Raw genomic sequence first — 16008 nt, forward strand, 5'->3', positions numbered from 1 at the left:
AGACAGAGTTTCTTTGTGTTGCCTAGGCTAGTCTCAAACTCCTGGCCTCAAGCAATCTTCTGGCTTTGGCTTCCCAAAGTACTGGGATTACAGGCGTGAGCCATTACACCTGGCCAAATACGTGAAACTGAAATTTTTTTTTAACATGAAAAATTCAAACTCTTAGAATGTAAAATGGATAATGGATCAAATAGATTTAATAATTGTTATAATTTTGCTCAATTCTTTTTTTTTTTTACCTCTTTGAGGCAGAGTTTCACTCTTGTTGCCCAGGCTGGAGGGCAATGGCATGATCTTGGCTCACTGCAACCTCCCCCTCTTGGGTTCAAGCATTTCTCCTGCTTCACCCTCCCAGGTAGCTGGGATTTCAGGCACCCACCATTACATCTGGCTAATTTTTGTATTTTTAGTAGAGACGGGATTTCATCATACTGGCCAGGCTGGTCTGGAACTGCTGACCTTAGGTGATCCGCCCACTTCGGCCTTCCAAAGTGCTGAGATTACAGGTGTGAGCCACTGTGCTCAGCCTCAATTCTTTTTTTGCTAAAGTATTTCAAAGTATAGACATAATAGCATTATATCCCTATATACTATGGCATGAATCTCTAGAAAATAAAGACATTTCTCTACACAGCCACCATGTCTTTGTCCCACTGTACAAAATTTTCTTTTAGACGTGGAAATTCTGATTGCAATACTGGTAAAGTAAACGGCTAGTGCTTATTCAACTCCTTAGGGCCTTAAGGGGGTAGGAAAAGATAGGTATTACTGAAAGACAAAAATCAAGGAAATCCTTTGATTCCGATTAAAAGGTATTTTAGGATCTTTAGAGTTAAATCATTCTGGTGTTTAGATTCACTTTGTACGTCTTCACTCTGTGTTAGCAACCAACCCTGCTCATCCTTAGGGTAGGAGGAGAGAAACTGTAGATAGACTTTCTTAAAAAGGAAACAGAAATGTATGCCGATGCTTGAATTAAAGCTCTCCCCTTGCAGGCTCTTATTTTCCTATATCTGCACAGGAGAGCTCAGCAGAAGAAAATTCTTTTCGTAAATGTTGTTGACAGACTTGATTTGAATCTTCAGGTACATTTACTTTTTAGTAACAGGATAGTGTCAGTCAGCTGGTTACTATTAGGTATACTTTTTGCCATATTGAAATAAGATGCGGCTGGGCGCGGTGGCTCACGCCTGTAATCCCAGCACTTTGAGAGGCTGAGGTGGGTGGATCACCTGAGGTCAGGAGTTTGAGACCAGCCTGGCCAACACGGTGAAACCCCGTCTCTACTAAAAACACAGAAAATTAGCTGGGCATGGTGGTGCGTGCCTATAATCCCAGCTACTTGTGAGGCTGGGGCAGGAGAATCACTTGAATGTGGGAGGTGGAGGTTGCAGTGAGCTGAGATTGCGCCATTGCACTCCAGCCTGGGCAACAAAAGTGAAACTCCGTCTCAAAAAAAAAAAAAAAAAGATAAAGAAAAAGAAAAAAGATGCTCCCTTAGATGCGTAAGAGTAATAGTTTTGAAGATTTGAGAACTGCCTGCTTGCTTCTTTATTTTATTTGATCTCTCTGGGCATTCGATGTTGGTTTTCTGCCTGTTGAAATTCTTTATTGGCTTTCATTCTTTCCTACTTCTCACATTATCTCTTGATCTGGATTTCTTTGTGTTTCTTCTCCTTCAACGCTAAGTGTGGTGTGCATTCATTCCACTCGTGCTCTTTAGCCGATCACAGTAAAATGTCAGGTGGAGCTAGGCTGAGCCAAGGAGAATAGAGCATAGACTTTATGGGCTTCTCAGAAGGAAGACTTCTCACTCTTGAGAGAGACATAGGACTAAGGAAGCATGTAGTTTCAGTTGCTGGGGGAAGCCTAGAGCGAGAAAGAGACAGACTTTAGGATGAAACTGACACATTGGAAGGAGGATGAACAGACTGGGTTACCGATGACATCGTTGAGCTACCAGACCACCCAATAGCATGTTGCATGACTTTGGATCTCCTTGAGCTTATCCTACGTGGACTTTGATGAGCACCTTGGAGGTGTGTATTCATGTCATTCATCAAATTTGGGACATTTCAGCCATTATTTCTTCAAATATTTTTTCTTTTTCTCCTGGGAAAGAATCATTAGACTTTCCCTGGCTTTGGTTTCCTCATTTATAAAACGAGGATAATAATGGCTGCTCTTAGTTATTTGGGGGTTTTAATGGAGATGACCTGTTAGTTGATCAGTAAATTGTAGTTCCTTCCTCATTCATTGCTTGACATAGAGGATTGCTTAAGAAAACAGCAGTGTGAATACAAAAAATTAGCCGGGCATGATGGCAGGCACCTGTAATCCCAGCTACTTGGGAGGCTGAGGCAGGAGAATTGCTTGAACCTGGGAGGTGGAGGTTGCAGTGAGCCCAGATCGTGCCATTGTACTCCAGCCTGGGTGAGAGAGTGAGACGCCGTCTCAAAAAAATAAAAAAGAAAAAGAAAACCACAGTGTGGAATTTATCGACACTTAGATCTAATACAGGAAGCAGGAAATTACAAATTTTATGTTAATTGTATTATCTGTATCTTTGTGAAGCATATTTTATTTTTTTCTGTTTGAGACAAAAGTTTATTAAGAAAGACCTGAAGAAAATATAGTGTCTTTTTGCAAAATTTTTTTGCTTTGCCATGTTTACTTTATCATGAGCTGAACATTGTGTTCTTAATTTATATCGTAATGAAAACATTTAACTGATTAGGGATCAGACACAGTACCTACAGTACCCTTGAAAATATTAATAAATTTGTTCTCTTTTTTTAGGCATAACCATTGCCATCCAAAAGTTATTTTCTGTGATGAACAGCTTTTTGGTTTCAGATGACCATTGGCTTATTTAGGAAGAGGATATGGCCTACTTTTTCTCTTTTCATTTGTCTCTTTCTTTTTTCTTTTTTTAAAATTATTTATTTATTTATTTTTTGAGATGGAGTTTTGCTCTTGTGGCTCAGGCTGGAGTGCAATGGCGCGATCTCGGCTCACTGCAACTTCCACCTCCTGGGTTCAAGTGATTCTCCCGCCTCAGCCTCCCGAGTAGCTGGGACTATAGGCGCCCGCCACGGCACCCAGCTAATTTTTGTATTTTTAGTAGAGATGGGGTTTCACCATGTTAGCCAGGATGCTCTCGATCTCTTGACGTCATGATCCGCCTGCCTTGGCCTCCCAAAGTTCTGGGATTACAGGCGTGAGCCACGTGCCCGGCCTGTTTACTTTTTTAATCTACACAATGGGCTTCTTTGATGTTATTGGTACATATCTTCTGTTGCAGTGCACAGAAATTTTTCTGATATACCTAGGAGTAAAATTGCTGGGTCATAGCAGGTGCACTTTGATATTAATAGACAAATTGTTTTCCAAAGTTCTCTCGATGACAGGTCACAGTCTGGTGAGATTGAAATGCATGTGTTGTTTTCAAGGTTTTTTTGTTTTTTGTTTTTGTTTATTTTTAAAGAGATGGGAGTCTCGCTCTGTCACCCAGGCTGGGATGCAGTGGCTGGTCACTGCAACCTGGAACCCCTGAGCTCAAGCGATCCTCCCACCTCAGCCTCCTGAGTACCTGGGACTACGGATGCGTGCCATCACGCCTGGCTTTTTCCCCAAGGTTTTATATTTTATCAGTTGTACACGTATTAAAGAGTCAACTGTAATGTTTGTAATGGGGGCAAGCATTGCCTTGCCTTGTCACTTTTTTGTCCCCAAGGTGTAACGACTTTTATTCCTTTTTGCTTTTTTGTGTCTGTTTCGGTATCTGTTTTGCATGTCAGAGGCTTACTTCCAGTTTGAGAAGGAAGAAGTAAAAAGTGTATTAGAAGCTCTGAGTGCAGCAGAAGGCCGTGTTGACTGTTTCTCTGTAGGGTGATGTGGGTGTACTGGTTGTTGGTGTCTGCCCCTCACATCAGTATCTTTAGAGCTGAAGCCTGTGGGATGCTTCAGAGAAGACGCTTGTCCCAGCCTCTGTCCAGGGTGGTGGGAGAGGAGTAAATGGCCCGTGGCCTGCAGTCGGGGAGCCCAGTGGGGAAGGTGGCTTGGTGATGAGTATGTCTGCTTTTATCTCTCACCCCTGTTTTTAGTAGGGTGCCCTTGCCCTCAAACGTGTTAGAAGTGCCCTAGTCTCTCTGTTTTGTTCTCTAAAGATAAATAAGCAGTCTTCCGTGGCGTGGAAGAGAAGAGGCAGGCCTCCAGTGGCATTTCAAAGAGCCTTTCAACCAGTTCTCCTTATTTTAGTTGACCCTCCTTCACAGCCCCCTCCAGAGTTACGTGGTGAAGCCAGAGCCTAAGCCTTGTGGGGATTCTCTCACGTAAATTAGGTTACTTGGTCTACGCCACTGTGGGCTTCAAAGTTTGCTTTTCCATGTGGATTAAATCTGCTGTGGCTAGTCCAGTTTGGCTTCAAGCTCATAAAAATGTGGCGGTTCTTTCTGTTTTCATTCTCTTTGTTGTGACAGGTTTTGAGTTTTTTAAATTGCTAATTATGATTACTACAGTTTTAGTGGATGTCTCCTTTTTTTTTTTTTTTTTTGAGACGGAGTCTTGCTCTGTCGCCCAGGCTAGAGTGCAGTGGCACGATCTCGGCTCAGTGCAACCTAATGGAGGTCTCTTGTTGGGATTTTAATTTGTATTTCCTTGACTATTAAGAGAGTTGACATCCTTTTATCAGCCCATTCATATTAATTTTTTGGTCTTGTGCCTATGCAAGTCATTTGCCCAATTTCCTTTTTTCTTTTGAGACGGACTCTCGCTCTGTCACCCAGGCTAGAGTGCAGTGGTGGGATCTCGGCTCACTGCAACCTTTGCTTTCCTGTTTCAAGTGATTCTCCTGCCTCAGCCTCCCCAGTAACTGGGATTACAGGCGCCCACCACTACACCCAGCTAATTTTTTGTATTTTTAGTAGAGACGGGGTTTCACTGTGTTGGCCAGACTGGTCCAGAACTCCTGACCTCAGGTGATCCACCTGTCTCTGCCTCCCAAAGTGCTGGGCTTACAGGCATGAGCCACTGTGTCTGGCCCCATTTGCCCATTTTCTAAGCACGGAGTTGTTTTGTCTTTTAAAAATTGACTTGTGGGCCAGGTGCGGTGGCTCACGCCTGTAATCTCAGCATTTTGGGAGGCCAAGACGGGTGGATCACTTGAGGTCAGGAGTTCAAGACCAGCCTGGCCAACATGGTGAAACCCCGTCTCTACTAAAAATGCAAAAAATTAGCCGAGTGTGGTGGTGCACGCCTATAATCCCAGCTACTCGGGAGGCTGAGGCAGGAGAATCACTTGAACTCAGGAGGTGGAGGTTGCAGTGAGCTGAGATCGTGCCACCGCACTCCAGCCTGGCGACAGAGCGAGACTGTGTCTCAAAAAAAAAAAAAAAAAAAAAAAAATTGACTTGTGGCTGGGCACAGTGGCTCACATCTGTAATCCCTGTGCTTTAGGAGGCCAAGGTAGGAGTTTTGCTTCAGGCCAGGTGTTCAAGGCCAGCCTGGGCAACATAGCAAGACCCTGTCTCTAAATTAAAAAAAAAAAATTAGCCAGACATGGTGGCGCATGTCTGTAATCCTAGCTACTTGGGAGGCTGAGGTGGGAGGATTGCTTGAGCCCAGGAGTTCAAGGCTACAGTGAGCCATAGCAGCATTTCACTCCAGTGAGATCCTGGCCAGCAGAGTGAGATCCTGTCTCTACAAAAAACAATAATATAATTTGTAGGAGTTACATATTTTGAATCCCAATTCTTTGGCAGTTTCTGGCTCAGCTCTTCTTCACTTTGTGGTGTGGAACTTTTGGAGAATAAAGTTTTTATTTATTAATTTTTTTTTTTGAGACACAGATTCTGTGTTGCTCAGACTGGAGTGCAGTGGCACAGTCAGCCTCACAGTCATGATCATAGCTCACTGCAGCCTCAAACTCCTGGGCTGAAGTGATCCTCCCAGCTCAGGCTCCCAAAGTGACTGGGCCCACAGGCATGCACCACCATGCCTGGCTATTTTTCATTTTCTTTAGTTCAGATGGGGGGTCCCACTGTATTGCCCAGGCTGGTCTCGAACTCCTGGCCTCAAGTGATCCTCCCACCTTGGCCTCCCAAAGTGCTTGGATACAGGCATGAGCCACCTTGCCTGGCCTAGTTTCTTAACTTTGATATAATTAAGCGTATTAATATTTTCCTTTGTGATTTATATTTTGTCTATCTTGTTTAAGAAGTCCTTCCCTGGCTGAGTGCAGTGAACCCAGGAGACGGAGGATGCAGTGAGCCAAGATTGTGCCACTGTACTCCAGCCAGGGCGACAGAGCCAGATTCTGTCTCAAAAAAAAAAAAAAAAAAAAAAAAAAAAAAAAGTCCTTCCCTACCCTGAAATTATAAAAAAATATTCTCCTATATTTACTTCTAAAAATTGTATAGCGTTTCCCCTTCACATTTAAACCTTTAATCCACTTGTAATTGATTGAAAATATGTGTGATTGATAACATACAATCTGCTTTTATTTTTTCCATATAAATAACTGTTTTCACACATATTTATTGAAGAGTCCAGTCTGTTTTTGAGCTGAGTGTCAGCTCTGCTGTGAATCATATTTTCGTCGGCCTGTGGTCTTTTCCTGGGCGCTATGTTGATTTATTTTTATTTATTTTAATTTTTGTAGAGAAAGGATCTCACCATCTTGCTCAGGCTGGTCTTGAACTCCTGGGCTCAAGCGATCCTCCTGCCTCAGTGTCCCAAAGTGCTGGGATTAGAGACGTGAGCCACCGTGCCTGGATTTAGCCTTCTTTCATAGTCATCATTTTATTTGTGAGACTCATCCATATTGATAGACTTAGCTCATTCTTTTTAATTTTTTTTTTTTTCCCCGAAACAGAATCTCCCTCTGTTGCCCAGGCTGGAGTGCAGTGATGTGATTTCGCCTCACTGCAGCCTCCGCCTCCTGGGTTCAAGCAGTTCTCCTGCCTCAGCCTCCCGAGTAGCTGAGATTACAGGCATGCGTCACCACACCCAGCTGATTTTTGCATTTTTAATAGAGACGGGGTTTCACCATGTTGGCCAGGCTGGTCTCAAACTCCTGACCTCAAGTGATCCACCCACCTCAGCCTCCTAAAGTGCTGGGATTACAGGCATGAGCCACCGTGCCTGGCCTGAAAAAATATTTTTGTTGGATGGGATTCTATTTTATGAATGTACCGCAATTTATTCGTGTTCTTACTGATGAATATTTAGGCTGTTTTCTGGTTATAAAGAGCGCTCCTATGAGTGTCTCAGATACAGTCTCAATGGGAGCATTTGTTTAGGATAAATACCTGCGTATGGAATTGCTGGGTGGCAGCATGTACCCACCTCAACCTTGCTGGATGTTGCCAATGTGTTCTCCAAAGTAGTTAATTATTTTTTTCTTCTTTCAGTGCCTGAAGACCTCTCATTAGAAGAGAGAGAAGAACTTCTAGACATTCGTCGAAGAAAAAAGGAACTTATTGATGACATTGAGGTAAAAAAAAAAAACAAAACAAAAAACCAAAAATCCAAAACTCTGTTTTTTGCTTTTGAGTAAAATATAAAAGAGTAGCCTCACAAAAATGTAAAAAAAAAAAAAAAAAAAACCCCAAAACAAAAAACAACAACAAAAAAAGATGTTTAGTGTGTGCATATAAGAACTACACAAAGAGACAGAGTGAAAAAGTTATCAAGTTGGGAAAGCAAAGACTCCACACAGGCAGTGAGACCCTGGGTAGAAATCAAGACATCGTAGAACTGAGGTCAGCAGTAGCCAGCTCGCAAACCCAGGGCCACAGGCAGCGTATCATCTAAAGCAGCAGCAAGCCACGAGCGCATTGCTCTGTCAAATTGTGCACTGAGACCCTCTTTCGTTAACCAATGTGTTTTTTTGTTTGTTTTTTTCTTTTTGCTTTTTTGAGACAGAGTCTCGCTCTGTTGCCCAGGCTGGAGTGCAGTGGCACAATCTGGGCTCACTGCATCCTTTGCCTCCTGGGTTCACGCCATTCTCCTGCCTCAGTCTCCTGAGTATCTGAGATTACAGGCACCCACCACCACACCCAGCTAATTTTTTGTATTTTTAGTAGAGACAGGGTTTCACTGTGTTAGCCAGATTGGTCTTGATCTCCTGACCTCGTGATCCGCCCACCTCAGCCTCCCAAAGTGCTGGGATCACAGACGTGAGCCACCGCGCCCAGCCACCAATATGTTAATGTTCTAGCACCTAGAACATTGCCTGTTCCATTTTTGGCTCTCAGATGCCCTTTGAGTGAATATGTGGGCATGTATTGGGTTCCAGCTGTGTACCTAGTGCCTACCAGGTGGTAGGAGTAGGATGACACATTAGGCCGGGCACAGCGGCTCACACCTGTTATCCCAGCACTTTGGGAGGCCAAGGCAGGAGGATCTCTTGAGCCCAGGAGTTCAAGACCAGCCTGGGCAACATGGTCAAACCCCACCTCTACAAAAAATACAAAACTTAGCTGGGCATGGTGGCGTGTACCTGTAGTCCCAGATACTCGGGAGGCTGAGGTGGGAGGATCACCTGAGCCCAAGAAGCTGAGGCTACAGTGAACTGTGATTGTGCCAGTGTACTGCGGACTGGGCAACAGAGCAAGACCCTGTCTAAAAAAAAAAAATTAAAGACGAATAAAAACACAGGCACACAAACATGGGCTCTTCCACACTTGTGTACTTTACTCAGAGGACGGGGTAGAGGGCGGTCCCACAGGAGAAGCATGTGAATAAAGCCACCGTCTCGGCGTGGGAGAGCCTGTGATTGTTACAGAAGTGATTCAGAGGGCCGGCCCTGGCTCCTTCCGTTTGGAGCTTCCTTGGGAAAGTCAATCAGACATGGAGGTCTTCTTTGAGAAGCTTTCTAGTCATTGTCATTGCCAAAATAAATGTGGCTTCACAGGCCACGGCAAGGACAGGCCTTGTCCCAGACAATAGCTGCTTTCTAGGAGTTTGCGTTTTAAGTCCGAGTGTCTTGGCATATAATAGGGTCCTGAATAAAAATGTCTTTGTATTTGAAAGGTAATTCATGGAAATTTTTCTTCTAAGGTTACCCTTCATTCTTGGGAAAATCAGATAACCCAGAATTGGTCTCTGGTTGAAGAATAAGGATGTATATTATTTGGACATTAGTAATCAGCCTGCTGGATAAATGTGGAATCGTAATCTAGCTCTAACTACTTCATTTTATCAGTGAGCACACTGAGGCCCAGGGAAGTTGGAGGCTTCCAGAGGTCAGTCTCATTAGTAGGGGTCACATCAAGGGAAAGGGGGTCTGTCCCCTTGGATGCATTTGGCTTCTCTGAGTGCCCTGAGTCAGTTCTATTCACCCGCTGGGCTCTGTCCATGGTGCTTCATCTCATTCAAGGTGATACAAGTGATCCTGAGACCACTGACCTAAACACACCTGAGTTTCAGCCTGAGACCACCGATCTAAACACACCCGAGCCTCAGCTTCTCCCTGGGAACACAGGCAGTGTTGAAGGAGGAGGCAGGTGACAACTGTGTGCATGGCAGGGCTGAATAGTGCAGTTAAGCGAACTGAGGACTCATGGCTTTCCTTTTGCTGGTTTTTGTTTTTTGTTTTTTAAAAAAAGAGACAAAGTCTTCCTCTGTCACCCAGACTGGAGTACAGTGGTGTGATCATGGCTCGCTGCAGCCTCAAACTCGTGGGTTCATGCAGTCCTCCCTCCTCAGCCTCTCTAGTAGCTAGGACTACAGGTGTGTATCACCACACTCAGCTAATTTTTCTGTTTTTCTTTTTTGTAGCAATGAGGCCTTGCTACATTGCCCAGGCTGTTCTCAAACTCCTGATCTCAAGCGATCCCTCTGCTTCAACCTCCCAAAATGCTGGGATTACAGGCATGAGCCACCGCTCCTGGCTTGGTTTTATCTTTTCGCAGCTGTGATATTCCCCCCCAGTGTCCCTGCCTGATTTTATATACAAATACCCTAGGATCTGCAGAGTGGACCCCTCTGAACCTGGTATCTGATGAAAAGTGAGCAAACAATTTTGTGTTCTCCTAAGTTGTGGTGGCTTTGACTGTGAAGCTCTAGCTGTATTGATAATAGTATTGGTTTTTCCATCCCTGTGGTGCTCCGGTGAGACCGCAGGGAAGCTTGTCACAAGAGAACTAAAATTTCTGAGTCTCAGGGGAGGAAGGTTAAGACCCACTCCCCACCTCGAAATTCTTCTCTTTTGACAGAGGCTGAAATATGAAATTGCAGAGGTGATGACAGAGATCGACAATCTAACTTCCGTAGAGGAGAGGTAACAATTTGTGGCTACACCTTTAAGCTATTTACTCTTTTCTTTCTACCTCCATCCTCTAGTCAAACTTGCAGAAAGTGGGGTGAGAGTGGTTGGGATGTGGGGAGCCTGTGGAGTTGTTAATTCCTCTCCTCTCCCCCCACTCTGCGTGGAGGGGTCCAGGGGTGTTTCCCTGGATGTTACCTCCCATTGCCTCCTCTGTAAGTCATCATCTGCCTTTATAGGTTCAGGCATAAGCACAGGCACTTCAGGGTTGACCCGCACAGAAATTACCTGCCTGCATCATAAGGAGCTGTGCTTTATTAAAATCACCGGTTTGCATCGTTAGCTTTTTCTGAAGTGTCTCAAGTTATCAAATGTGAACAGCAATGGTGGCTGCACCACCCCTGCCGCCACTGCGGAGACTGGAGGCCCCTCCGTGAGGGCCTGTGCTTCGCTTCCTTGAGCCCGTTGTTAAGGGGGAAAGTACACTGGAGGGCCGTGACTGGGCTGCATTGTGAAAACAGCATGAGTGATTTTTAAATTATTTCACACCAATAGCAAAACGACTCAGAGGAACAAACAGATAGCCATGGGAAGAAAGAAATTCAACATGGATCCCAAAAAGGTAAGAGAATGCTCTCCCTTTTCTGGCCTGCGGGAGATGGACTAATTGATTTGAACTGCCGTTTCCCTTTTGGACAGAGGTCAGAGGTGGTCCGCCCTGTCACCTCATAAAAGACTGGGAGTTGAAGGCACATTTTTATCAAAAAGGGGCTTTTCGCGGGTGGGGTGAAGCAGAAGTGCCTTGTAGGGCTGGTGCCCTGGGCAGAAAGGCCTTTCTTTCAGAGTGAGCTGCTGGGTGAGGAAGCAGCCTCACAGGCACGGCTTGGACGACTCAGCACAGGCCGGGCTTGGCTCCAGGCAGTGCCCTTGCTGTCGAGGCTCATATTCCCATCTTCCCACTTGACCTGGGTCAGGGAATCACGTGACTAGGAAGGAGCAGGGGTGGGAGTGGAACCCTGGTGTCCAGAGGTTACGGACTTCATAATCTGGGTGGGTTAAGTGGTTCACATAAGAGGACCTCCATTCACCTTAAAAAGCAGGTGTCTGTGAAAAAACAAGGGATCCTCCACATTTAAGCCAGCATCTTTCTCTTTCCTCAAGTTGGATTTTCTAGGGAAACGCTCGAAAACCGTGAAACCTGAAACATGTAGCTGCTTGTTTTTGAGACCGAGCTAAGGGATTTGGCAGAATCTGTGAAGCTTTTTGGGGGACATTTTGGTTTTGAGAAAGAAGGGTAGACCTGAGTCTTCAGGGTTGAGGAGAGGAACGGCGTGTCCACGGGAAGGTCTCGCTGCAGAGCTGGTTCACACCACTCCTGTGGTCTTCAGTCGGTCTGCACTTTTTTTTTTTTTTTTTTTTTTTTGAGACAGTCTTGCTCTGGCACCCAGGCTGGAGTGCAGTGGCACGATCTTGGCTCACTGCAAGCTCCGCCTCCCGGGTTCACGCCATTTTCCTGCCTCAGCCTCCCGGGTAGCTGAGACTACAGGCGCGTGCCACCACGCCCGGCTAATTTTTTGTACTTTTAGTAGAGATGGGGTTTCACTGTGTTAGCCAGGATGGTCTTGATCTCCTGACCTCATGATCTGCCCGTCTCGGCCTCCCAAAGTGCTGGGATTATGTGCGTGAGCCACCGCACCCGGCCTAGTCGGTCTGTACTTCTAACGTTCCCCTTGCTTTTCTGGCATTGAGCCTCTGTGCTAGTGAGTTAATTATTTGTTCCTTCGATAAATATCTGATTGCAGAATTCCATTGTACAAGGTCTAAGATCTGTAAACTCACATAAGTGCAGGTGCATTTGCAGGTGATATTTACAGAAGTGCGCGTCATTATTTCCTGCTCACGGTTTGCAGGTCTTGGACTGCAGGTATGCGCCACTGCACCCAGATAATTTTTTTTTTTTTTGAGACAGAGTCTAACTCTGTTGCCCAGGCTGGAGTGCAGTGGTGTGATCTCGGCCCACCGCAAGCTCCACCTCCCGGGTTCACACCATTCTCCTGCCTCAGCCTCCCGAGTAGCTGGGACTACAGGTGCCTGCCACCACGCCCGGCTAATTTTTTGTATTTTTTTTTTAGTAGAGACGGGGTTTCACTGTGTTAGCTAGGATGGTCTCGATCTCCTGACCTTGTGAGCTGCCCACCTTGGCCTCCCAAAGTGCTGGGATTACAGGCGTGAGCCCGCTGCACCCGGCCGAGTTTCACCACGTTGGCCAGGCTGGTCTCGAACTCCTGACCTCAGGTGATCTGCCCACCTCAGCCTCCCAAAAGTGCTGGGATTACAGGCATGAGCCACTGTGCCAGGCCATGTCTGGATTTTCTTAAGGCCCAGCACATCTGCACCCAGAGGAGGGTTTTTGTTTAATGCATACGCTCTAGCCACTGTGAAAGCTTTCCTGTTGCTTTCTGGTTCTCTGCTTATGGGGCATAAATCGTCTCCAAGATGGAATGAAAATTGTCAATTTTGTGAATTTGGAAATGATTTGATATTTTGGGTAACAGCTTTTCTTTAAGGAGTTGGAACTGTGGAGTTAGATTTATCAGCAGATGTAATAAGCATTGGAAGCATCTCAGGTTCTTTATGAAAGTGGATGTGCTCAGAACTGGGTCTTATGTTTTAAGGGGACCCAAGTAGCGCAGCACAGGGCAGCACACCAATAAGTTCATGGATAAATTCTAATCTCATGAAATACATACAAATAAATACTTATTTTTTAAAGGGATGCTACTGAGTCCTGGTGCGGTGGCTTACGCGTATAATCCCAGCACTTTAGGAGGCCCAGTTGGGCGGATCACCTGAGGTCAGGAGTTTGAGACCAGCCTGGCCAACATGGTGAAACTCCATCTCTACTAAAAATACAAAATTAGCCGGGCGTGGTGGTGGGTGCCTGTAGTCCCAGCTACTCGGGAGGCTGAGGCGCGAGAATCGCTTGAACCTGGGAGTCAGGTTGCAGTGAGCTGAGATTGCATCACTGCACTCCAGTCTGGGCGACAAGAGTAAGAGGCTGTCTCTCAAAATAAGTAAATAAATAAAGTGATGCCACTACTGTGCATCAGGTTTCAGCTTCATGAGCGTAAACTTTTCTTCATGCCTATGAAGCCCTCTCTGTCAGGCTCTTGACTGTCTTCCTGTTTTATATATACCGTGTGTCAGATTTATAATAAGGGCCAACAAAACTACAAGTTTTGTAGACTTGAATATAGCACTTGTCAGTCCACTGGAGCCTTCCTAACACAATACCACAGAGGGGGCCAGGCGCGGTGGCTCACGCCTGTAATCCCAGCACTTTGGGAGGCTGAGGCGGGTGGATAACGAGGTCAGGAGATTGAGACCATCCTGGCTAACACAGTGAAACCCCGTTTCTACTAAAAATACAAAAAATTAGCCGGGTGTGGTGACAGGCGCCTGTAGTCCCAGCTACTCGGGAGGCTGAGGCAGGAGAATGGTGTGAACCCGGGAGGTGGAGCTTGCAGTGAGCCGAGATTCCGCCACTGCACTCCAGCCTGGGCGACAGAGCGAGACTCCATCTCAAAAAAAAAAAAAAAAAAAAAAGCCACAGAGGGGGTGCTTAAACAATGGAAATGTATTTTCTTACAGTTCTGGAGGCTGGAAGTCCGAGATGAGGGTGCCAGCATGATTGGTGTCTGGCGAGGACTCTCTTCCTGGCTTGCTAGTAGCCGCCTTCTTGCTGTATCCTCACATGCTGGGGAGTAAGGAGAACTTACTCACTCTAGGGTGATGTTCTTATAAGGGCACAAATCCCATGAGACCAGGACCCCGGCCAGGACCTCATGTAACACTGATTACCTCCAAAAGACCCCGTCTCCAGATACCATCACAGTGGGGGTTTGGGCTTCAACATATGAATTGGGGGGGGGACACGGACATTTCGTTCACAGCTGCAAAGGATGATCTCACATGCTTCAGACACAACTCAAAATTATATCTACCTCCCCATGCCCCTATTAAACCTGTAACACTGTGAAGCATGAAGACATTGTCAGAGCAAATAAATTCCTTCCAGCTAGGATGGTGTTTTCTAAGTCTCAGAGTGATGACACTTTAAACAGGGAGCTTTGGTTTGTTCAGGTGCATTATTTCTAGAAGTAGTACTTGAGTTCATTAATGAGTAAGAGGGAAGGTTTGATTAGATCAAGGAAGCTGAAAACGCTCTGCAGCCTCTCCTTTATTCCTGATTTCCTAGAAATGCCTTAAATAAAATATATAAATCCATATGACAAGCAGGGGTCCACTCAGTGGACTAGAAATTGAGGAATCCCTGGAAGAAGATAAATGGGATCAGCTGGAGAAGGAAACACTACCCACAGCACATACAAGAAAGAACTGCCGGAGGCGGCAAGAGCAGCTTCAGAGTTCCCCGAGCGCAGAGGAGGTACATTCGGGGAACAGGACTGTGGGAGGGACGTCGAGACTGGTCACGCTCTCCTGACCTTGTGTCTAGCAGTGATTGTGTCTCCAGGTGGGAAAAGCAAGAGGGAGCACTTAGTCCGTGAAAACAGGCAGCGTCCTCGGTGGGTGGCAGCACCAACAAAGAGAAATACCCACTCCCAGAGACCAGCCGTTGGCTGTCTGACCTGCTCCTCTGCCAGATCACTGGAGGCAGCTGCAGCAAAAACCAGAAGCAAGTAGCATTCTGTTAGGCCAACAGTGACCCTAAAATACAAAGACAAACACCCACCAAGCACCACCAAGCGTTTGAGGAAACCAGCACCATGAAAGAGACATGAAACCCAACAAACAGAAGAACTAAGGCTGGAGGAAACAGACTTAATGGAAACAATAGAGGCGGGGAGGGCGGCTCATGCCTGTAATCCTGACGTCTTGGAAAGTCTAGGTGGGAGGATCACTTGAGCTCAGGAGTTCAAAACCAGCCTAACATAGCGAGACCCTCATCTCTATAAACAGTTTTTTTAAAAAGTAAGCCAGGCATGGTGGTATGCACCTGTAGTCCCAGCTACTTGAGAGGCTAAGGTGGGAGGATCACTTGAGCCCAGGAGTTTGAGGCTACAATGAAATGTGATTGCACCACTGCATTCTAGCCTGGGTGACAGTAAGACTTTGTCTCTTAAATCCTTTATCAAGCCAGATGTGGTGGCATGTGCCTGTAGTCCAACTACTGGGAGGCTAAGGCAGAAGGATTGCTTCAGCCCAGGAGTTTGAGGCTGCGGTGAGCTGTGATTACACCACTGCACTCTAGCCTGGGCAACAGAATGAGACCCTGTCTCTTAAAAAAGAAGCAGGAGGCTGGGTGCGGTGGCTCACGCCTGTAATCCGAGCACTTTGGGAGGCCGGGGTGGGTGGATTGCCTGAGGTTAGAAGTTCAAGACCAGCTTGGCTAACATGGTGAAATCCCATCTCTACTAAAAATAGAAAAAAATTAGCTGGGTATGGTAGCAGGCACCTGTAATCTCAGCTACTCGGGAGGCTGAGGCAGGAGAATCGCTTGAACCCAGGAGGTGGAGGTTGCAGTGAGCCTAGATTGCACTAATGCACTCCAGCCTGGGCGATAAGAGCAAAACTCTGTCTCAAAAAAAACAAAACGAAATAAAAACAGAAGAAGCAAAAAAACAATAGGAAACTTTTTATAGTAGGATATTTGTGTATATTATAAATATCATCAAAGAGATACGATAGGATGTTTCTTATCCATGATATAAAAATGG

At 45.8% G+C, this 16008-nt stretch overlaps 1 protein-coding gene across 3 annotated transcripts in view; it reads left to right on the plus strand.

Annotated features, from left to right (window-relative positions):
• Window positions 1–16008, plus strand: part of CYTH3 (cytohesin 3) — a 113858-nt gene that overhangs the window by 74966 nt on the left and 22884 nt on the right. The window contains exons 2-4 of one of the 3 annotated variants that reach the window (XM_034963669.3): window positions 7413–7495; window positions 10221–10285; window positions 10826–10892. In XM_034963669.3, the coding sequence (XP_034819560.1) occupies window positions 7413–7495; window positions 10221–10285; window positions 10826–10892 (215 nt within the window). Of the gene's footprint in view, window positions 1–7412; window positions 7496–10220; window positions 10286–10825; window positions 10893–16008 lie in introns of those variants that run through there. The other 2 variants (XM_055114942.2, XM_034963670.3) reach the window with 2 other exon arrangements.

The sequence above is a fragment of the Pan paniscus genome, chromosome 6 (assembly GCF_029289425.2).
Source record: "Pan paniscus chromosome 6, NHGRI_mPanPan1-v2.0_pri, whole genome shotgun sequence".
NCBI classification, from domain to species: Eukaryota; Metazoa; Chordata; class Mammalia; order Primates; family Hominidae; genus Pan; species Pan paniscus.